The sequence below is a fragment of the Emericellopsis cladophorae genome (assembly GCF_022114955.1).
Source record: "Emericellopsis cladophorae strain MUM 19.33 chromosome Unknown NODE_2_length_1295279_cov_118_880017, whole genome shotgun sequence".
In the NCBI taxonomy this organism is placed as follows: Eukaryota; Fungi; Ascomycota; class Sordariomycetes; order Hypocreales; family Bionectriaceae; genus Emericellopsis; species Emericellopsis cladophorae.
In genome coordinates, this window is record NW_026250927.1 from 676,910 (window position 1) to 699,793 (window position 22,884).

At 52.9% G+C, this 22,884-nt stretch overlaps 7 protein-coding genes across 7 annotated transcripts; 3 read left to right on the top strand and 4 right to left on the bottom strand.

The window, feature by feature from the left end:
• Positions 1-1,537: 1,537 nt before the first annotated feature.
• Positions 1,538-2,367, bottom strand: J7T54_006960 (Ras-like protein; the record flags this gene model as incomplete). Its single annotated transcript, XM_051509238.1, has 4 exons — positions 1,538-1,773; positions 1,827-2,102; positions 2,174-2,288; positions 2,347-2,367. The coding sequence occupies 4 exons, from the start codon at positions 2,365-2,367 to the stop codon at positions 1,538-1,540; spliced, it is 648 nt and encodes a 215-aa protein (XP_051366174.1).
• Positions 2,368-4,534: 2,167 nt separating this feature from the next.
• J7T54_006961 (uncharacterized protein) lies at positions 4,535-5,787 on the bottom strand (the record flags this gene model as incomplete). Its single annotated transcript, XM_051509250.1, has 6 exons — positions 4,535-4,655; positions 4,710-4,929; positions 4,985-5,277; positions 5,396-5,490; positions 5,542-5,586; positions 5,704-5,787. The coding sequence occupies 6 exons, from the start codon at positions 5,785-5,787 to the stop codon at positions 4,535-4,537; spliced, it is 858 nt and encodes a 285-aa protein (XP_051366175.1).
• A 396-nt stretch (positions 5,788-6,183) lies between these two features.
• J7T54_006962 (uncharacterized protein) lies at positions 6,184-6,821 on the top strand (the record flags this gene model as incomplete). The annotated part of the gene is made up of 4 exons (XM_051509261.1): positions 6,184-6,186; positions 6,234-6,336; positions 6,440-6,573; positions 6,636-6,821. 4 exons carry the CDS (start codon positions 6,184-6,186, stop codon positions 6,819-6,821), a joined length of 426 nt encoding a protein of 141 aa, XP_051366176.1.
• Positions 6,822-6,843: 22 nt separating this feature from the next.
• Positions 6,844-7,869, bottom strand: J7T54_006963 (Cytosolic Fe-S cluster assembly factor-like protein; the record flags this gene model as incomplete). The annotated part of the gene is made up of 1 exon (XM_051509272.1): positions 6,844-7,869. One exon carries the CDS (start codon positions 7,867-7,869, stop codon positions 6,844-6,846), a length of 1,026 nt encoding a protein of 341 aa, XP_051366177.1.
• Positions 7,870-8,399: 530 nt separating this feature from the next.
• Positions 8,400-9,971, top strand: J7T54_006964 (putative methionyl aminopeptidase; the record flags this gene model as incomplete). The annotated part of the gene is made up of 5 exons (XM_051509283.1): positions 8,400-8,442; positions 8,493-9,247; positions 9,295-9,674; positions 9,784-9,862; positions 9,915-9,971. 5 exons carry the CDS (start codon positions 8,400-8,402, stop codon positions 9,969-9,971), a joined length of 1,314 nt encoding a protein of 437 aa, XP_051366178.1.
• Positions 9,972-10,827: 856 nt separating this feature from the next.
• J7T54_006965 (uncharacterized protein) lies at positions 10,828-16,466 on the top strand (the record flags this gene model as incomplete). The annotated part of the gene is made up of 4 exons (XM_051509294.1): positions 10,828-11,352; positions 11,400-13,002; positions 13,219-13,440; positions 13,675-16,466. The coding sequence occupies 4 exons, from the start codon at positions 10,828-10,830 to the stop codon at positions 16,464-16,466; spliced, it is 5,142 nt and encodes a 1,713-aa protein (XP_051366179.1).
• A 243-nt stretch (positions 16,467-16,709) lies between these two features.
• Positions 16,710-22,187, bottom strand: J7T54_006966 (uncharacterized protein; the record flags this gene model as incomplete). Its single annotated transcript, XM_051509305.1, has 2 exons — positions 16,710-21,960; positions 22,015-22,187. The coding sequence occupies 2 exons, from the start codon at positions 22,185-22,187 to the stop codon at positions 16,710-16,712; spliced, it is 5,424 nt and encodes a 1,807-aa protein (XP_051366180.1).
• Positions 22,188-22,884: the final 697 nt, after the last annotated feature.

Consider the following 22,884-nt stretch of genomic DNA (forward strand, 5'->3'; position numbering starts at 1 on the left):
TGCCCATGCCGGAACCAGAATTCTATCCCTGGCAGGCGGATGATGTGGAAGAAAATGTGCAGATGCCTGTGATAATGATGAAGAAGGATATCACTGGGGTATCGCATACGAGGCGCACGCCGCCCTGATACCAGGAACACAAAGCTAGGCAAGCAAATCATTTACAGAGTATGGCTCTTATCGAACCTAAAAACCTTCATGCTTTCCAAAGTCCTTCGCGGGTTTCTAGTGTTCGATTATTGTCTACACGGACCTATGGTTTCTCAGGAATACGAGACACAGAACTTCTGCTACTGGTTGATGGGCCTGATGTGACCTTGATTGGTGTCTTATGAGCCGGAGCGAATAATCTCAAAGACTGTGAGACCTTGGACACTCAGTGCTTCTCTGATGCTGTCCCACTCGGTTGTGATGGGAAGAAAGAAGGGAGAACAAAGGATTAGCTGTATAAACTGAGATTAACTCGACTGATCTCCATGCAGCACGGCAGACCGGAGTTGACAACACCGGTTCCATAGTGTAATGGTTAGCACGTGAGATTCTGATTCTCGAGATGAGGGTTCAATTCCCTCTGGGACCTGCCTTATTCTTTTTTTGGGCTTTTGCTTTTGCTTTCTTCTTCTTTGGAGAACACGAAAGACATGTTACTTTTGTACGCCCTTGTTTCTCTTCGTCTTGATGTAGGATCTAGCAACATTGCTGCACATTTTGGGGCTCCTTGGAATAGCGCATCCCCTCGAGATACTTTGGCGTACTCCAACAGTAATATTGCGAGAACCGGACGAAGAGAAACCTGTCTACTAAGACCACAGTTGATATGGCAAAATCGAGAGGGACCTTCCTGATCATTCAGGATTGAGCTTTACAAGCCAGAGACAATCAAATGGAAGTGGCTAGGAAGAGGCCATACACAAGTCGCTGAACTTCGAAAGTGATCTTTTGCCAGTGAGTGTGACCCAGGTTGCAAGAATTACACGTTGAGGCTATCGGATATAGACTAGAATGACACAAGAAGACCGCAAAACGAGAGATGACCAGCCAATATGTAATAAGAATAAGAGGAGATTGAAAAAAAAAAGGTAAAGAAAAAAAGTCCTCCGAGATGGCTTCTTGTGGCCACTGTAGCTCATTCCCAATGGCACAAGGAGCCACCGTGCGATGCTTTTGTCGCTGATCTTTGTTTCTACCCACGCACTCTTCTCCCCCAGCTCGTTGTGACTGCGCTGGTGGTGCGCGTTCCTGGTCGGCTCGTTTTAATTTCCGCAAAACCGCCAGGGGTCTCAGTCGCTGCATGATATATATCGCATGTTCCAGCGAATGCAAGCCCACTGCGCCCAACATGATGGTAAAGTCTGTCAAGTCGCCCGACCAGAACCCCGACTCCTCATGAGATGCTAAGAAAAGTAATGAATCGTGTTCGCTTCGGGCATCATCGATCCAATCGCTTTCAGTCGTACAGGTAAGTCAACTGACTTGGTGGGAACCAATCGGATTCTCCCGACCCTATGCGCGCCAAATTTTGGCACGTCGTGTGGTTTTACATGATAACACACTTGGAGCAGCAGCCAGCTTCTTGCTCGTTGCCGTCCATGTCCAACTTCGCTGCCGGGGCGGGCCCGCTGCCGTTGCCAGCTGCGTATCCGGGCTGCAACTCGCGGTTGAATCTGCGGATCTCGCGAACAAGGTCGTAGAAAGCCTTTTCGACATTGAGGCGCGACTTGGCGGACGTCTCGATGAACTTGCACTGGAACTGGCGCGCGAGCGTCTCTCCCTCTGTGCGGATGTTAGCAACCACGATGATGCCACTCGTATGTCGTAAAACGTACCTTGCCTAGAGACCTCACGCTCGCCCTCGAGATCGCACTTGTTACCGACAACAACCATGGGGAAGTAGTCCTTGTCTTTGACACGCAGGATCTGCTGCTGGAAGGTGGTGATCTCTTCGAAGCTCTGGCGGGATGTGATGTCGTAGACCAAAAGGAAGCCTTCGCCCGTCCTCATGTACTGCTCGCGCATGGCACTGTACTCCTCCTGGCCAGCGGTATCGAGAACGTCGAGAAGAGCGACCTCATCATCGATGTCGCACTGCTTGCGGTACGAGTCTAGCAACTATTAGCACCTTGCGAGCTAATGCAATACCAACCATGGGGAGGCGGCCAATATGGGTACTCACCCTCGATTGTCGGATCGTACTCGTCCACGAAATGGGCCTGGATCAATTGGATTGTCAAACACGATTTACCGACGCCGCCACCGCCGACGACGACGAGCTTGTACTCTCGCAAGAACTGGAGACCATGTTAGTTGCCATCGAAAGAGAGCTAGCGCGGTGTGGGCGCTGCTTACCTTGTTGTTGGATGAAGCCATCGTAGATGCGACTGTGAATGTGAATTATAAAAAGCAAGGTTGACTGGCGCGATGAAGCTCGGCGGACGAGCTGCAAAGGGGGGAATTTGGGTCGCGCCTGGGTAATCCACTAGCGTATCCGGCAGCAAACTGTCGTGAACGATGGATCGCAAGAGGTTCAAGGGGAGATGGACAGCGTGAGCGAGCGAGGGTCTATGGAATCAATCGTGCATTCGAAGAACCAGCAGCAGGCCGAAAGAAGGAGATTAGACAATGGTAGGGGAGAGGAATAGAGAGGAGCGGCGAACGGGAAAAAGAAGGAGACGGCACGGGAGGGCTGGTTGGGATTGGACCGAGCAGGTCGTGGAGGATTCAATTGATTTGCGAATGGCCACCACGACTGGTAGGGGGCTGCTAAGACTGGCGCTCGCTGGGCGCGGGTTGGCACCAGCAGGTAGCTACTTACGTAGGTACACCGGTCGAATGACTGGCGGCGGGACAATCTCAGTGGACGTGGAGCTGCCCACCGTGACCCAGTCGCAAAGTGGCAGACCGCCTGCCAGTGGGGCTCTTTCTGATGGTCGGTGGTCTTAGCGCCCAGGGTGACAGAAATATCTGCAGGCAGCCTTCCCTACCCGCAGCTCTTACTTTCCCGTGCCCACTCATCAATCCGCCGCCCAAGTGCGGGAGCCTTCAACGCGACAACCTCTACAGAGTAATAAGGTAGTCATCCGCACGACTTGACCCCCAAGAAAGAATTCGAGCACTGCCCAGTCTACTTTGTGAGTGGTCCACGGCAGCCGTTCTCGTGGAAGCACTCCGGCGTCAGCGTCACTGCCCCTCAAACCATTGGTGTCCTGCCTCGGGTTTGCTTCGAGGAGATCCATTGGCCCCAACGACGTTGCAAAGGCGCCAGCCAGCCCCATCCACGCACCACTGAGTAGCCTCAGTGGCATGGGACGAGCTTGGTTTACGCACGCAGCCAGTTACCTATAATAAATTGCTCCGAGTGTGACAGGGCAATCCAAGGAAGAGCGATCACACGTAGGGTTCTGGTGATGCCGCGGCAGATTCAGTCAACCAATGCGTACCGCTGGCGCGAAGCGGATGATCACCTGGTACGGCTTAGACCCGGATGAACGTAACAAGGGTTTGTTGCAGATTAAAACATCTAATTAGGATTCTCAGCGTGCTGCGTATGCGGCGTAGCTGCTCGCAGTGTATCCTATATGCGACGCGTCGTTATCGACGTCGTCTAGCCTTCTCCTTTAGGATCTTAGATGACCTCACACGCAAAGCTTGAAGTGATCAGCAGCATGTGACTTGCATGATACTCGGGGGATGCAGAAACAGCGTTCAAGCAACCCCCGTTTCGCTCCATAACTTGTAAGATGCATGACAGATATCATCTAGACTAACTTAGCTTGCGCATTGGAGACAGACGAACGGATCCTTTCCGTTCCCACGTCTTCGGAAAGAATAGACTTATGTACTCCACACGGAAGCTTCCTGCGAGCTCGTGACTAATCGCAATGAGGAGATCAAAATGCTTCTAGAAGTACCGCGCCCTTCTATTTGATCGATACACTAGCCGGACCTGGTCCGGTGAATGTCCAGATCATTTTTCGACACAAGGTCTCGGCCGTCAGACGATGTACCTACCGTGCCACCGGCAACACTGAAGTTTGATTTTTGTCGTCTGGATGACCCCTACAGTTGACGGCAGCAGATTAATTACCCAATCGGCTAGCTTCTCCGCCAAGCCTTGTGACTTCAGATAATTAAATTACGATAAAGTTGGTTGCCACCTAGCGTCTTTCGAACAGATCACTTCTGGGACAAGTCATCAGGCTGGATGCATCTATCGGCGGTGTTTCGTGGGCGAGGGTTGCGAAGCTGAAACAGGTTGTCTCTCCGTCGTCACGCCCTTCTAGGTGGTTAGTGTTTGAGCAAACTGACCCCGCGATGGCTAATAGCCGGCCGGGGACCTGATAAGTACAGTACGATCTGGACTGGTCATGTCGATTTAGCGCGCACGCTTCGCGAGTCGTGCACAATCCTCCTCGTGGTTCGATGGCCAAGACCAGGCGGCTTGATGATGCAACACGCTAGACAAAGGTATGTAAAGACGTACTATTGACTTTTGAATAGATTTGTATCGATATTACACAACCAGATGTAGTGCAGATCAGCTTTGAGGCTTGGCCTCCGCTTCATCCCCTGTATCGTCTTCACCTTCGGTATGTACACGCTTGCCATTGATGTTCTTCTCTACGTCGGCCACGAGGCTCTCCATGTACGCAAGGTCCCTGGATTTGTCAGAAAAAGAAACTGATGCGGAGTCTGGCGTCACATTGTCTCACCTTCCGACCAGGGTCACAGTGTTGCGCTTGTTCTCCCATCTCGGGTAGCTGCCAACTTTGATGCCGCGATCACCAACCTTGGCAGCCAGTTCGGTCAAATATCCGGCCACCGCGCTCTCGGACATTGGTGTCGAGAAGAGCACGCGATGAGTGCCTTTGCCCTCAGGGTCAACCAGCCTCGGCGTGACATGCGGCTTCATGCCGTCGAGAAGCTTCTCGACTTGAGATTGTTAGCCAACATCAGTGGCATTGTGGCCAGCGAAACGAGAACTCACAGAGGCGCGGTACACCGGGCAAGATGTGCACATTTCCATTAACGACGGCAACGGGAACCCACAGATCTTCATGAGGGAAGATGAACTGCTTGTTCACGTCACGCGAATCGTCGGTAGGTAGCTCAACCATGCGCAGCTTGGCTCTGAGGGCTGGAGAGTCCGTGTCCCAGTCAAAATCGGGCTGCTGCTTTGTCGTCTTGGACATGCGCCTCATCTTCTCAAAAGCTTCTTTGTGCAGTTTCAGCGGCAGGTTGAAGGCTTTTGCAATCGACTGGTACGTGATGTCGTCGTGACTGTGGCGGCTGTCAGTGTTCATCCCTGACCAAGCACTCTGGTGACACACGTAGGTCCAATTCCGCCACTGCGAAGATTAGCATGAGTATCGATCTCGTCAAGGTAGCCGTCACGTACCTCGTAACGACAAAGTCATATCGTTCGCTCATGCGCTTGGTGGCTTCGACGATCTCGCTCTCATCATCCTCAATGACCTCGACTCTTTTCAAGCTCTGTAGCACTGCATTAGCACGAATCCGAGAGAACGGAGCACAGCAACATACTATTCCCAGCGAGAAACACCATTTTGCCAGGTACGCTGAGTTGGTCTGTGTACCACGTATCAGCTACCAGCGATATTGCCTCCTCATTGGGTGATCTCACATCGACTGTCTTCACTCAAAGTAATTAGAAATTGGAAGCCAGTACACTGGAGAGCCACAAACCTTCCCGCCGAGGACTTCATCTCCAATGATCAAGCATGCAGCCGTGTTGATGGTGCGCAGGTTGCGCTGGTCTGCCGAAGCCATTTTGCTAAGGAACGAGCGTTGAGTGATTTGGCTGAATGATGGGGAGAGGTGCCGCGTGATCTGTGAGATTCGGGAGAACATCAGGGTTCTTTGACTGGGGGAAAAGGAGACAATTGAGTGCTGTTGTGAAAACAATCCGAAGTCGGAATGCTACGACCAGTCGCGAGCGAGGATCATGAGGTCATCGTAGTAGAAACTCGACAGAATAAGACGATCATCTCACGCATATTGACTACTGCGCGAAATACTGCTGACTGATTGTGTCGACCAAGCCGGCTTTAAGTGGGGGCCCTGAGTGAGCATCGCGGGGCAGCCACAACGACTGGAGCTCAGGCTTCGAGGCATCTGGCGACAATCAACATTCACAGCAATTTGGTAGCGGCGCCCAAACACACGATGGTAGGTATGCACACATCTCTTTATATCGAAGATATCTGATAGGGTAGGCCTCTGAATCGAGACTATACACCTTCTCGGGGGAGAGCAAAGAGCACCTGCGCAAATTCCGCCTCACGACCTCGCGTGCCAAAGAGCCCCAAGCAGTCATTTGTGCGTCTCCTGCATGATCCTCACCCTTTATCGAAGCTCCCGTAACGAAACTGGATACTCGAATTGCAGCGAAGGGGAAGAGTCGCTGATTGCCAATACGCAGACCTGATCGACAAGAACACTCACGAGATCCGCCAAGACGAGGACAAGGTCGTCTACAAATCCCTCGACGAGGTGGCCGATGACCTGCCGGATCATGCGCCGCGATTCGTGCTTTTGAGCTACCCCCTGACCCTGGTACGTCTTTGAATGTGGGATAGAAATCCCGAACATTGGCTGACTAGTTATGCGCGCAACAGCCGGACGGGCGTATGTCAGTGCCATACGTGCTCCTCTACTACCTCCCGATCACATGTAACGCCGAGACGCGAATGCTGTACGCCGGCGCGAAGGAACTGATGCGGAATACAAGCGAGGTCGGACGGGTCATTGACGTAGAGTCAACGGAAGACCTGGAGGATATCCCAAAGAAGCTGGAAGGGTAATGTAGCTCCCGATGAAAGATCTCTATTCCGGCAAAACATCCTTCGAATCCACGCCCATCTGCTCCGCCAAGGTCCTCACCACGTTGCGGAAGGCTAAACACGCAGGACTATTAGGGAACGAATCGAAGTAGCTCTCCCCGTAGTCGCAGGCCATGCCTATCCTGGGGTCCAGCGGTACGGCGCCCAGAAATGGGATGCCCATCTCTTCTGCGAGCGCTTTGCCGCCGCCGGTGCTTGCGCGGAAAATCTGACTCTCTCCCGAGCACTTGGGACAGACAAAGCCGCTCATGTTCTCTGCTAGACCTAGCACTCTGATGCCAGCCTTGCGGCAAAAGTCAATCTCTTTGCGTACGTCGAGTAAAGAGACCTCTTGAGGTGTGGTGACGACGACAGCCCCATCGATGCCGCTCTCCTTGAGGAAGGAGTTGACGCTGAGATGCTCATCGCTTGTTCCTGGTGGTGTGTCGACAAGCAGAAAGTCCATCTCGCCCCATTCCACATCCTTCAAAAATTGCTTGATAAGCCCATTTTTCTTGGGGCCTCTCCAAATAACGGCATCGTCCCTATTCGGCAGCATAAATTGAACGCTCATGACACCAAGGTTGTCCATGACCCAGACTGGTGACCACCCTGTGCCACTGACATGAATCGTCTCCGCCTCAACGCCCATCATTTTGGGAATGCTCGGGCCGCAAATGTCAGTGTCCATGATGCCTACTGTGCTCTCTGGGTTCGTCGCGAAAGCGTGAGCAAGTAACGTTGTGAAAGTGCTTTTGCCGACGCCGCCCTTGCCACTCAGCACCAAGATCTTGTGCTTCACATCCTGCAGGCGCGCTGAGATGAGCGGGATATCGGGGTCGGGACCTTTGGGCGCCGAGGCACAGATGGCCTGGTTGGGACAGCCTGCGCAGGAATCTGCTTGCCCAGCCTGCTGCGATTCTGGACCAGGGCAATGTTCAGGCTCTGGGGCCACCAGATTGGGCTTCTGCTTCATCGGGTTGGCGAGGACGTCCTCGACCGGCTCTGGCTCTTCTAGTGATGGGGCCATTGTTCTTAATTCTAATGTGGCGATGTTATTGTCGACGCGAAAGTCTGGTTATTCAACTGAGTAGTCAGAGTTGAGGTAGATGGTGTGGCGAATGAAACTGAGAGCTTAATAATGCTCATGAAAACCAGAGTCGAGATGGTTGGCGCCCACACCACTCCGCAATCGGACCACCAACTAATACCACATGTACCAGTAAAGATGTATTAAAAGTTCCATTCGTGAGATGGCGATGATCAGATCAAAACAGGTGTTTGAATGCGCTGAGTCGTTTCTAGGAATTACCACTTTGACTGCAAAAGTAATCAAAGCACAGTTCTTCTAGTTTCAATAACTACACCTATCCTGCAGCGCCATCATCGTTAATCCTCAAGCTCAATTGGCAATTCGGCCAGAGTGGGGGACTCGTCTGACAGGCTACAGCTGACAGCCAAATCCCCCGTTCGCCGTCAACAATCCTTATTCTCAACCAACTGATTACAACCCGGCTCAACCATATCTAAATCAGGTCGATAATTCGAGCTCATGTCACCATGGGCGCTAAATTCAATGAAGACGAAAAGAATCAGGGCAACGGTATTCTCGCTTCATGTATGATCAAGCGCGCACGTGCTCACTCATTTCAGGCGGTGACCCATCATCTGGTACACCTCGTTCCGTGGGCGGGGAGGTCAAAGGTGCTCACCTCGCCCGTGATGGAGATGCTAGCCTTGGAGACGGAGGCGGCGACGACGATGACGACGACGACCAAGAAGCTGGATCCGTGTCGCTGATCGCGACCGACAAGAAGCAAAAGAAGAGAAAGCCCCGCAAGAAGAAAACCAAGAAGTCTGCGACAACCCAGTCAAACCCTCCAAGGGTGCCGCTGAGCGCCGTCTTTGCCTCGGCAGAGTACCCCAAGGGCGAATGCCAGGACTACATAACTGCTCGTACAACGCCCGAGGAACTGCGCCTTCGAGGTAGGAAGCATCTTGAAGACCCAGAGTTTCTCAGCGAGTACCGAAAGGCTGCTGAAATTCACCGTCAGGTCCGCCACTGGGTGCAGGACACCGTCAAACCAGGCTGGGAGCTCAGTGATATCGCTGACGGTATCGAGGATGGAGTACGTGCATTGCTCGGCAATCAGGGTCTAGAGACCGGATCTGCCCTCCGATCTGGTATGGGCTTCCCTACTGGACTGTGTCTCAATCATCAAGTCGCCCACTATACCCCTAACCCTGGCCAGAAGTCTGTCGTCCTGCAGCACTCGGATGTTATGAAGGTAGACTTTGGCGTGCACATCAATGGGTGGATCGTCGATAGTGCCTTTACCATGTCCTTTGATCCGGTCTACGACAGCCTCCTGGATGCTGTGAAGGATGCCACAAACACTGGTATCAAGGTCAGTGCCGTTGGACAGAAGGAAAGTTCTTCGTTAACGCCCGACAGACCGCCGGCATTGATGTCCGCATCTGCGACGTGAGCGCTGCTATTCAAGAGACCATGGAAAGCTACGAAGTTGAGATCGGCGGCAAGTCGTATCCAGTCAAGCCGGTCCGTACTCTCAATGCCCACGACATCAAGCAGTACCACATCCACGGCGGCAAGTCGATCCCGTTTGTCAAGAACAAGGATCAAACCAAGATGGAAGAGGGCGAGGTATTTGCCATTGAGACGTTCGGTAGCACGGGCCGCGGGAGAACCACGAGCGACGTCGGAATCTATGGCTACGGGCTGGGCACGGACAGACCAAAGCATGTGTCACTGCCATTTGCCTCCGCAAATCGACTCTATAAGGTGATTCGGGAGAACTTTGGTACCATCGTCTGGTGTCGGCGCTATCTTGAACGACTAGGACAGGAGAAATACCTGGCAGGAGTTCGTACCCCTCTTCCTATGAATTTCTGCGTGGCGCTGACTATTATTCAAGTTGAACAGCCTTGTTTCCAACGGTGTGCTCGAACCGTATGAGCCGCTGGCAGATATCAAGGGTTCCTACTCCGCGCAGTTCGAACACGTGAGTCGACTCCACTGATATACGTACTGCACATTGGAACTAACGAGACCAGACAATTTTGCTTCGCGAGTCGGCCAAGGAAATCCTGAGTCGTGGGAGCGACTATTAGGGAAGGCGATTCAACCTCAATGTTCAACACGACCTAACGGCAAACCATGCTTGCTTCAACACCACACGAGCTTTACATGCGCCCCCTTAATGGAGCCCATGTCCTTTCACTTCCACTGTCGACGGAAGGGTATTCTTCAACACCGCCTTAGCCGTCCAAGCTGATTTTCAACAGAGACGCGTTTTTTGTTATCATTTTGTAGAGAAGAATCAGACAGTATTCAGCTGCGCTCATCAGCGGCTGTTTGACTAGGCCTCATTGAATCCCCCAGAGACCCTAATCAATGTTATCTCAGCCTGTTCTGAATACTTTTAGAATGTCCCAAGGCCCCCACGGCATCGAGCCGGTCGCAGGACAAGTGACTACACCCATGGAACGCTGTGGCCTCATCATTCGACGAATGGTTCCTATGAATGGCGAATGGCCTCGTCGTAATCCAATTGAAGTTCGGTGCCTCTTACTACCAAGGCCCGAAGCGATTGTCCTCGCCGAACCATCGGCCGCGACCTATCGCTTGCCGAGGGATGTATCGCGAAGGCTCCAAGAAGCTAAACTAGACTTCATGTAGTAGAATTATAGAATTTTTATTGGGGTGCACGTTCAGAAGCTCAACGGTGGTGTTAAATTAGTTCGGAGAGGAAGGCGGTGTACCTCAGAACGGTACCTGCAGCTGTCATTCTGCCGTGCAGCCTGACGTCGTCCACCGTGCATGCCATCATCACATTGCCGCCGTCCATCGTCGCGACTCGGGGTGATCTGTACTCCCAGCTTGAATTGTGTGAACAACACATGAGCTCCAAAGCCATGCGACACATCCCACTTTGAGCTTTTAAGCGACAAGCCCCGCGCCGACCCCATGTCTCGCAATGCCTCCGCCGGCCCACGAAGAGGACTCCAATGGTCGCGCCTGCGCCATGGCGAGTCCAGTGCCTCGAGTCCCGATCGATCCTCGGTAGACTCTCCCTCTTCGATACGCAGCGTTTCGACGCACTCAACTATCAAAGAAGCGCGTCCGCCGCCAAGGGAGCGATACTGTACGATAAACGTCAATGATGCCTATTCCAAGGATGAGGTCGTCCTCAACTTCGACCGGCTGAGCACCTTTGTCCGGCCCGGATCACTTATGGCGATCACGGCAATCAGAGACGAGTCATCAAAAGCAAAGACGCTATACGGGAGTCTGGGCAAAGCGCCAAGCAGTCGCGGCAACAGCAAGTTCTCTTTGCTAGATCAGGACTACATCAGCAGTCGTTACGTCTTCATCGCGAAGGATATGTCCAAGGATATGAAGAGCAAGCAGCCAGAGGTGGATATATGTGTGGCAAGGCACATTGCCGACGCATTCGGGATGAAAAAGGGCGTCCAGGTCATCCTTTCGCCAGTCCGTAATCCCTTACTATTCATGTTATCTGAGCTAACCCAGGTCAGATCGACGACGATAACCCGGCAATAGAAGCAACCCACGTCGAACTTCTCTTCAGAGACCAGTATCTCTCACGAGCAGACTTGTGGAGGCTAACAGTCGGCGAGCTCACACAACGTACGATCTACAAGGGGCAGTCCGTTCTATTCATGGGCACTATCAAGGCTCAGGTCACGGCGGTATTTGTCAGAGGTCGACGCGTGCACTCCGGTTTCTTTACGAGAGATACACGGCCCATTTTCCGGAGCGAATCAGCGAGATATGTCCTCTTCATCCAAATGTCCAGGGAGATGTGGGACTTCGATTCAGAAAACTCTGGCGAGATCATGTTCAACAAGGTTGTGAATGGATTCCTGCCGGCACTGTTCAAAAGATGGGCATCGCTCAAGGTGAAGCACCTCGTCAGCATCGTCATGTTCGCGCGTGTGGAGTACGACACTGGCCTTACTACGGACTTCGCAGGGGAAGGATTGAATGACGACTACTACACTGGCATTCAACCTTCAGGGAGTAAACGACCTTACAAGGACTTTTATCGCGTAGTTGTGAGTGACATGGCCAGTGGAGAGTGGACGACGATTCTGCATCAACTCAAGAAGGAATTCAACTCATTTCGGAGAGACTTCAGTCTACACCATCAAAGGTCGCAATCCAACACGAACCACAATGATGACGACGGAGAGATACCGGACGACCTCCCCTCGAATTTCGTCAAGGCAGAACCAACCCTCTCCATGTATGGCAATGTTCTAGAGGCCATCCATCTCGCCTCCTCTCAATTTGCCCATGACTACATCGACAGGGACTTAACAAGGACGGGCATCTCCATCATTGTGATCAGCCCCGGACCAGGTGTCTACGAAGTCGATTATGAAACCCTCAGAAGGACAACCGAGGCACTAGTAGGCAATGGTATTGGCATTGACCTGATATGTTTGCCGAGGATGCCACTTCACTCAGTACCGTTGTTCAAATATCGCAATCCACATCTGGACGACAAGACTGCCGATCGCCATAACTCTCTATCTCGATCGTACCACAGTCGTGATAGCACGCCGGCGTTCCAGACCCCTACAGTTGGGAGTTACCAGTCTGGGTCATTTTCACCATCAAAGTCATCGAGCCCAGCGCGCCAGCACTATGCGCCATCGGCAATGAAGAAGGATGAGTGGTGTTATGCGTTACCCCAGTGGCTGCACGTGTCCTTCTGGACAGGAGCTTCCGATGAGGCGCTCTCGTACGAAGGGATCGCGCTCTCGGTCTCCAACAAAGTTGAAAAGGACAAGGAAGACGAGTACACAATGAGATGTCGCATGTACGATTTGCAAATGAGAAGCGTTCTCGAGACTAATGAGATCGAGACGCAATCTCTTCAGTCAGACCCTGCGTTTCCGTCGGCAGCGTTGGAGCCAACCTCGCCTAAGATGCGGCGAAACAGCAGCATTGACGACGTTATATACGTGCCGAATAAGCGCATACCGGACGGATTGTTCGACCATGTCTACGGATTCCAAAAATTTCACCCAGAGAAGCACGATCGGCCAGGTGAAAGATCTTTGTGGAAGCAGCTGAAGGAGTACGATGACACTAGGGCCAAGCTTCCGCGTCGTAAGAGAACCATGCACTCATCGAGACACGCGCATGAATTAGACGATGATACGAGGCGACAGTTGAACAATGACGCCAAGCTCTTTGGTACCTCTCTACCTGACGCAAAGATGAAAGGCCTTGGGAACTCGACAAGGAAGCTTTCCATGAATTTGACAGAGTTGGAAAAGCCAGTGCGTCCGATGGCACCGCCCCCCAAAACTAGCAAAATTGCAGAAACGGCTACTAGCTCGGCGACGGGCACAAGCTCTGCGAAGCTGCCCAAATTCATGAGACAGTTCAGCCTCAGTCAGCGTGGTTTTGGGTTGGCTGCCCCAAAGGCTATTGAGACAAAGGTGTCGACCGAGACGGTGGCACCGGGACAGTTGACAACAGAGACCAAGCCTAACAGCCTTGCTCTGGAAAACCTGCGGCCGTCGTCACCGAAGACAATCGCGAGTCGGTCGTCTTCTGTGTCCACCCGGCGGCCGATGACGGGAACGGCTGAAAAAAGCTCGAAGGACGTCGCAACCACACCCAGTATACCTATTATCAAGGGGTCAGCTAATACGATCAGACCTGAATCAAGAGACGGCCAGTCCAAAGTCGCGGCAAGACCAGCCTCGATACTAAGCTCACGCCGAGATGGGTATGGCGAGGACCGTGATGTCCAACACTCTAATGCTTTGAGAGCGGAGGATGCACACAAGGTGTATACCCACAAGCTACGAGCTGGTGCTGTCCCCGAACAAACATTTGAGTTGTCTCCAACGACAGCTGTCACGCCGTGGTTGACGCTGTTGAACCCGTCAAACCCGGACAGACACCGGATCGATGACGCAGTACTCTACAGTCGATGGCAGCATGTATTCCCAGAAACATCTGAGATGAAGGTCCAGAAGTGGAAAGCGTTGTGCTGTCCAGCGGCTGTACCGTTGACGACAGAGTATTTCCCTTCCAAGGCGCAATTTGACTCAGAATACCAGCGTCACCCATATAATGTCGATCAGAATCCGGACGACGAGATGGCAGAGGAACCGAAAACGCGACAAGATTTTATGAAAGAGCTGATCGGATTGCGTTTCTCGCAAGGCTTTCAGGTAGTCATCGGCCCAGCTGTGGCGCGTGCTTTGGGACAGAAGGTCATCAAACTTGCCGACATTTTCTCACGGGACCAACCGTTGGAGGATGGGACGAGCGTCTACATGTCTGTTGGCAACACAATCCACGAACTCTCCTGCGTGAATGGGACGGAAGTGGAGATCAACATCTACGTGCGAAAACCGCCAAAAGCTTCCGCCGCTTCGCAGGGCTTCTCCCAGATTTACAAGCCTGCGATCCGTACCCTGCTCGATGACTCGTACCGGACGCAGCAGATCGATATTCTCAGGCCAAACCCAGAACGCAACTGGAACACCATCGATTCATATCTTGCAGGTCACCATGATGAAATGATGGAGAGCTTGAGGTTTTGGAGGGCACGCTTCGTCCTCATTCCACTCCTGAATAAGCAGGTCTCCAATACAAACCCCAAGTTTGGCGACAACCCTGAGGAAGTGCGCATCGAAGGAATCAATCGCCTCGCACAGTTGTGGCAGAAGCATCGCTACATCCCACCGTCAGAACGTCGTTTTCTGTCTATTGGTAGCGGCAACAAGCGGCGCACGGAGTCGAGTCCGCTCAGCATCGTGTACAAGACAGACGACCCGTCCGTAGTCGTGAATGCTGAACTTGAGACCCTGCGATTCACAGAGGGCTTGGAGGCGGGCTCCCGGAGAAAACAGCTTATCTCAAGCAAGGAAAAGTTTCAGAAATCCAAGCTCAACCTTGCTGCACTGGCCGAGGCGATGCAGCAACCCGTCGAAAACGGGGGCGTCCCGCTGAAGAATCGAAGGTGGCATCTGCGCTTGCACCATAGTTCCTTTATCGGATCTGACATGACCACGTGGCTCTTGGACAACTTTGAGGACCTCGACAGCCGCGAAGATGCAGAGGCATTGGGAAATGCGCTCATGGTACCTGACGAAAGCAAGGCCAAGGACAAGGAAGGTGGCGATCACAAGGCTGACAACAAGATCAAGGGCCTCTTCGTGCACGTCGAGAAGCGGCATCAGTTCCGTGACGGGAACTACTTCTACCAATTCGCCAGCGAGGTATCCAAGCCACAACCTGGCTGGTTCAACAAACGCCGCGACAATTCTCTCCCGGCCACACCAATGGTGGACGGTCAAGGTCGCGATTCTCCTCGCTCAGGCACCAAGCCAACGCTAAGCGAGGGCTCCCCTACGTCCTCGTCTACGACGCCCACTATGCTCGGCGGGCAATACCGCACCAAGCGAGCGCGTGTTGACCTAAGCAAGATGATAAGGTATGATGTGGATCATCGAAAGAGGTCGTACCGGCCTGAGCAGATCAACCTACACTATGACCGTGTCCATAACCCCGACAACTGCTACCACATCCGAATTGACTGGATGAACGCTACATCGAAGCTGGTCGAGGATGCAGTCGAATCATGGGCCAGAGAAGCAAGCCAGTATGGACTTCGACTAGTCGAAGTGCCTATCAGAGAAGCGTCTACAATTACAGACACCAACCCCTTTCGAAAGCCATACCTGATCAAGCTTGCAACGCCACCCCCTGATGTCCACACGGAAAGATCCAGTGTTTCCTCGGAGTCGCCAGTTCAGCCGCCGTCGTTTGTCAAAAATCACTATCAAACAGCGCTGCTCAAGAAATTCGACTTCGTACTGGACTTTGAAGCGGCGTCGGCATTTCCCTCCAATGTCGACGTGCGCTACTCCTGGGGCAAGCCGGACTACAGGTATCCCCAGTACATCCATCGCTCCGGCGGCCTCCTTGCGCAGATTAATGACGATGGCGACATCCTCCTGCTAGCCAACCGTCTGTACAACAACCGCGCCTTCAATCTTCGCGAGCAAATGCGCAACAACAACACGGATCGATCGGAGCACCAACAGGCACATATTGGCACCAGTGGGCGTGCCATATCCACGGGCGGACCCAGCAGTGCCTATAACATCCCCGAACCGACACCAATACCCTCACCCATGGTCAAGCCGGCATTTTACCACCAGTCGCCCGCGCTCAAGCCCGTACCCGGTAACAGTATGCCCGCCCCCATCATCTCGGAGCCGGAGACGATCAAGGAGGAATTTGAGGCCTTCTGCTATAATGCCCCGGCGCTGGAGGAGTTATGGAGAGAGGTTACTGAAAGGGGACACGTCGTACCGAGCACGCCATCTACAATTGGACCGCTGTCCAACCTGGAGGCTGTGCCGGAAGCGAGCATCCCCACGCTAGGATTGCCGCCTGGCGTGCTGGGCGGTGACGGAGGTAACTATCCTGGTGGAGGTGGTGCGAGTATGAGAATGGGCAGTCCAATGTCACTCCTTAGAAGGGGCAGTGTTCAGCTCGAAGGACTAGGCTTGAGCACTAGCTCCAAGTCGAAGAAGGGTGAGTAGGCAGTCGTGTTGTATAATCTAGCCATCTAGCAAGTCTGGTCTGTGAATGCCGCATGGGCGTTCACTTCCGCCCGCTCTGTCTGCAGCAAATTTAGTTGGGCAAGGTATCTCCGAATCACAATGACAATCCCAGATCCCAGGATCCAGATCCGCGCAACGCCCAAATTAAATGATCACCGTGAAAGCCTTCGAGTTGCTCCTCCATCTTTCAACGCCGTCGCTTCCGTGTGCAAGTCAAATCCACTATTCGTCTGAATCGCCCGCCGTCGCCCACGAAGATTCAACAACAGGATTCTTGCGCGGCCGCCCTCGCTTGCGAAGCTGAGAGCTCTCTCTGGCCCTCTTCTTCCGGCCGCTAGGGGTAGCCGAGTTGCTCTTCCTTTTCCTGCCCAGTGCGCCATCTTCGTTATCTTCGCCATCTTCATTGGGCGAAGGAGTGCCGGGGTCATCCATGTCCATGTCGTCCTCATCACCGACTTTGAATTCGCTGTCAATGCTCATCAATTCCACCAAGTCCTTGCACTTTCTGATCATGTCATCTCTGGACTGAAGGCTGTTTGGCAGCGGTGTAATCTCATCCCAGTAACGGTCAGAGTGAACACCTTGGGTTTTCGGGGGTGATCGGTTCTGGTCCTTGGCCAATGCTTTGGCCTTGCTGTCGCTTCGGGATGTGCCCATTCCGTACAGCTTTCGTAAATACGTGCGTGTGCCCCAAATCATGAGCAAGATCACAGATGCAGCAGCTAGCTGTCGCAAACGAGCGGGCTCAACGCTGTGAGGTAGCTGCGGGACCTCTGTCTCGGTGCCTTCGCCACTCAGCTGCTGATTGAGCTGGTCTTGGCCTTGATCATCGTAGGTTTCTTCAATCCTGTTGTTGAAAACCTCCGAGTCAATGACCTGTGCGACTGTCGCACCTGTAGACGTGACAAGTTGCTCCAGCTTGCGGACAATTGTCTGAAGTTCGCCAACCGTCTGGTATTCAATAAAAGCAAGATTGTCCATGATAAACCTTGTGAAATCGACCTGAGATGGCATATCCGGGGTCGCATCGAATTGAAACGGGTCGAATTGGACCAAAGTGCTCAGCTTTTCAAAGAGGCGCTGTCGATTCTTCATCTTGCTGATCTTGAGAATATCCATCAAATGATGCAGTTTCGCCTCGCCTGGTTCAAGACGAGCACCTCTTGTGTCCTGGCAGACATCACGTTGGTACTCGTAAGCCGACTGGATGGCTTTGGCGTACTCTCGCTCCAGGGTGGACTCATGCTTCTCGTGTAGGGCCTTGTGCTCTTTGTGGGCCATTCTTGCGATAACGTGGTGAGGGGAGGTTTCCAGCGTGATCAAGGTGACGCCAACTTCCTTTGGATGAGTTAAGCCCTGTCTGTTGATGCTGCCCAGGACCTGGAGAGCGGTGAACGCGTTTTGGTGACCAGACAAGGAGATGCGTGTAATGTCGGGGAGAAAGCGCTGCGTCGTAGCACTCGCCACATCGTCGTATGATGTACCGCCCATGACAGTCAGTTTCTTCTTTTCACCCTCCGAGACCATGCTCGCTGCTTCCGAACGTTTCTCCTCAGTGAGCAAGAATTCCTTAAAAGAGCTCAGGATGACAAGTTCCAGCTCAGGGTTCCTCTCCATGAATGCCTTTTGGAATAGGGACCAGACTTTGGGTAGAGTGTAGTTACGCGGCCAGGCTTGACAAACAGTTGCCAAGCACCCAATAGCCGCTTTGCGCACCTCGACGAGCTGGTCTTGAGATGCAAAGGGCGCAAGTCTATCCACCATGGTTCGTGAGACCGAACTGTTTTCTCCCTCAGTCTTGAGCGCCTGAAAGCTCTCGACGTCGAAGTGGAGGGCGAGTCTACCGAGAAGAGAGGTGTAGACAATGAACTTTTTCGACTCGGATGGCTCCACGATCCGAGCTGCTGCTGGCTTCTTGGATGGCTGTTGATTTGGTACCTGAGCCATCTTTCCCAGGCCCATCAGGACGGACCTGGTCAAGGCAATCGCGGGCTGCATGTCCTTCAGTAGGTCGAGGATGACGCGCAAGCAGGATAATAGGTCGTCCAGCGCTGCAGGAGTCGAGATTTTACCGACTTTCGGCACAAGCAAGGTCTTGAGCTCAGTGATGAAACCGACGTGAACGGATGACAGTTGGGGTAATACATTGCGTAGGATTGCGAGGATACCTCGGAATGCAATGAGGTCATCCGCATCATTGGTATCCTTACTCGCGAGCAGGGGCTTGAGAAGTCGAACTTGCTCAAAGGTGAAAAGACGTGGGTCCGACTTTGCAAAGGTTGTCAATAGACTTGTCGCATCCTGACCTGAGGGAACATTCGGGTCATCAGACACGGGGTTGTTGATAAAGTCGAATAGGTTGGCCACTAATTTCGTACACAAGGCGAATGGGCCAGAGAGCCCGGGGTTCGCCGCCTTCAGAACCGTTTGAAAGATTGTCTCGAGCTTGTCAGCGCCATTAGCTGTGCGTATCATCACTGCTGTATGATCGGCAAGCGCTGCTTGGAACTTGGGGGTGTCTTCCATGGAGTAATACGGTGCGAACCAAACTTCCTCCAGCATTTGTCGGGCAGTGTCGCGGACTGACTCCTCTGGTTCACTGGACACGCGGCGGAGAAACTCCGACGCTATGCTGCTCCGAAGTCCGGCTCCCTTGTTACGCAGGTAGATGTCGCGAGCAAGCTTTAGCGCGCGACGGCGTACAGAAGGAGCGGTGTCGCTGATGCGCTTTGTGATCTCTGGAGCAAAGTCGGGCTCTGACCGGGGCCTTATCTGGATGCAACTGCCCATTAGAGTGAGAGCAGATTCGCGGACTTGTATTGAGGCATCGTTCGCGCATTCGATGATTCGGTCAACAAGTAGGGGGCCATCTAGAATTGAGGGATCAGTCTCAACGACCTGGCTGATGCTTTTCAAGCTTCTGTTGCGAATGGAGACTTGATCGTTTGTCATCGACCTGAGCAGGATGTTGAGCATATGATCAAGTGCTTCGCAGAGAGGTAGGCCAAGCAACGTAATGGCATATGATAGTTTGGAGTCTGTCTCCGTGCCCAGGGTGAAGTCAAAATGGCTGGCAAGCCAGCCCTGGTCTTGAATCATCATTCTGAGTCGGTATGCCAGACGACCAAGCTCTTGCTCCTTATCCTCGTGCTCGTCAGTCGCATTGCTATATCCGTTCCTCAAACGGCCGGCCCAACTGATCGTCACAAACGAGGTCGTGCCTGTCTTGTGAGCGTCCTGTAGTGACTGCTTGGCAATAGCCTCTAGGACGACTCGATAAGGCCCTGTCCACGCGAGTACCTGACCGTGGCGACCCGTCCTGTCCAAGCAATGGGTGGCGAGATCCGACAGGTAAAAAGATAGATCACTGGCACCGCTCGTGTCTGTGCTGCTCGACAGCTTCTTCACCTGTGAACGCAGCCGCGAGACAGTCGCTGCAAGGACACCAAGGACTTCAAGAGCCATGCTCTTGGCAGGTGCCGCAGTCTTCTCCCCTTCAAATAGGGTGTTCATCTGGGACATGAGGCATCGAAGTAGCAACTCGGCAGCGGGCCAGTCCTGTGAACTGAGGCACAGAGCAAAATCTTCGACACATAGGTCCAACAGATTCCTGTAGGGTGAATCACCAGTTTTGGTAGACACAGCGGCGCGTTGGACTAAGAAGCCGATAACCATGGTTGCACTGTGGAAGGCGCCTGCCTCAAGGGGTTTGAGCACCGCATCGAGATCATCAAAGGCGAGCTCAGGTTGTTGAGCACCATTGTCTTCTGAATTCACAGTAAAATTGGCTGCAGGCTTTTGGGGCGTTTGAAGTTCATCGTCTTCATCTGCTTCCATATCGCTCCTTTGTGGTGTATCTTGGCGATGCGGGTTCCTGTCCCTTCCTTGGGACACGGAGCTTGCTTGGACAAGACGCATGACAAGTGCCGAGACGGGTTGGATATTGCCACCTTCGGTAAGCTTAAACTGACGTGACCCTTGCTTTGTGACAGGCAATTTCGAGAGAGACGTCAGGATCTCGTTGAGAATTCCATGTCTCTGCTCGGGCTTGGTAAGGAATATCTGGCATAGCGAATCCATCGCGGCTGTGCGAATCCCATCGAATTTCTGTACGCCAACGATAGAATCCTTCTCGTAATACGCATTATCGACAAACACCAAATTCGAGGAAACAAACTCCAAGGTGTTTAGCGACATATCAGCCAGCTGAACCTTGCCCACGAGGTCTGCGAGGACAGCAAGCAATTTCTGGCAGCTGTTGAAAATCATGGCGATGTCCTTCTTGTTTCTGACAAGCAACTTGAAAATTGAGCTTGTCGGCCCTGAATTGCGTAGTTCGACAACAGGTGTCACCACGTCTTCGGTAGCCTTCTGGAAAATCTTGATGCCATTCTCGATCAAGCTCTCCGAGTACAGCTGGCGATCCTCGCGGCCGCCGGTAAGGATTTGCATAGCTGTCCGTGCGGCTCGAAGTCCTGCATCCAGACTAGGCAGCTGGTCGACCCAAGCAGCCGCGGATCCGTCATCCCACTCGTGGTTGACCTGCAATTCCAGAGAAGAAGCTGCCCTGATACTGGCCTCGCTGAGGCGCAGAATTTGCACCAAATCGTCGACGGGGACCTTGTCGAAGCGGCGATGCAAAATGACTTTGTTGATGGCCGAGTATATCTTCTTATGTTCCTCTGCTGTAATAGCGGGCTCCTGTTCCATTGTTATTGCGACTATGTGGTCGAAGCCTGGCTCCATCGTGGACACCGCATGTAGAGCTCGATTGATGTTAGAGGTTCGTCGCAACAAGTCTTTCAAGGCACCTTCTGCTCTTTGACGCTGATCGAGTGTTTCCTCCATGGGCCCAAGGGTTCCCGTGAGGCTCTGGCGTTCCTTTTTATGCGACAGCTTCGCCGGCTCTTCTGACACCTCGTCAGTGGCAATGTACTCGTCGCGATTAATATGCGCCCTAGGGATTTCGATGGTGAATGCCGGCTGGTTTACGGAAGGAATGGAGGGCTGGTGCACTTTCTCGAGCTGCTTATACGGTGCTGTGAACTGCAGCTGGTTCATGACCTGATGCGATTGCTGATTTTGAGAATGACTGGGCTCTTGCTTCCCATTTTCGACGAAAGCCTTCGGTTCCAAAGCCTTGAATGGCTCTATTGATCCTCCAACCATTCGAGAGTTCGCATTATTATGCCACGCTATGCTGTTATGTTCAAGGGGTCCATTGGCTTGGGGGATATTGGGAGCTGTGTTTGATGAACTTGGTGGGACGTGAGATAGCTTCTTCTCATACTGCTTCTTTGCTGAACCATTGGTGGCTGGTGGTGCTTTAGTGCCTGCCGCGTCTCGTTTGGAGGCTTTGAAATAGTCGCCGACGCGACCAAACAGAGCCTTTGACATTGGGAAGGACTTTTCTGAAAAAGATCTTGTTTCTTTCGATGTTGTCGGAGGCTTCGTCGGTACGTTCTTGAATTGACTGGCGACGAGTTAGCTGACGGCCCACCGACAGTTAGTCGGTCTTGGGACTGACTATTGCATGCGCTGGGAGAGCTTCAAGTCGTTCACGATATTGTCGATAGCATGCCTGCCGTCAGGTGTGAGGCCTTCGTCTTGCGTAGCCTCAGAATTCAGTCTGTCGAGCGCGTTCGATGGAACACTGTTTCTCAGCGTGAGGGAAGACGGGATGGGCCTGACCGTGGGCATCGGTATTAGGTCTGCCGTCGTCAGTGAATGTTCCGTCGAGATGGAATTGTACCTCACCAGGAGCAATGGGAAATGTGGTAGTGTTGGGAGAAAATGGTAATGCATCTCGGAACTCGATTGGACGTGAGGTGTCTGGGAGAGATCCGAAGGTTGATCGTGGCCTGATCTCCTCGATACCATTCACATTGGATCTCTTTGACCTGTCCATATTGTTGTCTTGACTTCCTCGTCACCTGAGCTTCCCGCGAAGCATGGCTGAGATCACTCGTGGTCGGCCGCGGGATTGGATTAGGTACTTCAGCGGAGGCCGCCGCAAAGCGTTAGTCGCAGCTGCGGAAAGCAAGCTCTTTGGGTCGGCCGTCTGATGTTGAGGCTCGAGCAAGCGGCAGATTTGGGTCGGTGAAGATGGCGTTTGCAGGTGCAAAATGGAGGAAGTTTGCGAGCACCGTGAACTTCGGCACCCAAGTTAGGTCGATCCAAGTCGCATCGCAGCTGCCACTGTTAGCCTTGCATGAGGGTGACGCGATTGGGCCGTGCATGAAGTCAGGGACGGCAGGGTCCACTAAAGTCGATCACACCTGGCCGCCCACCTTCTCCGGCCCGTCTTATCTTATCGCCCGCTTGCATCGCGAAACTTCTTGCGGACCAAATTTTTTGTCGCAGCCGCTTGGCCCTTAGTGAGCATCACATATTCGTC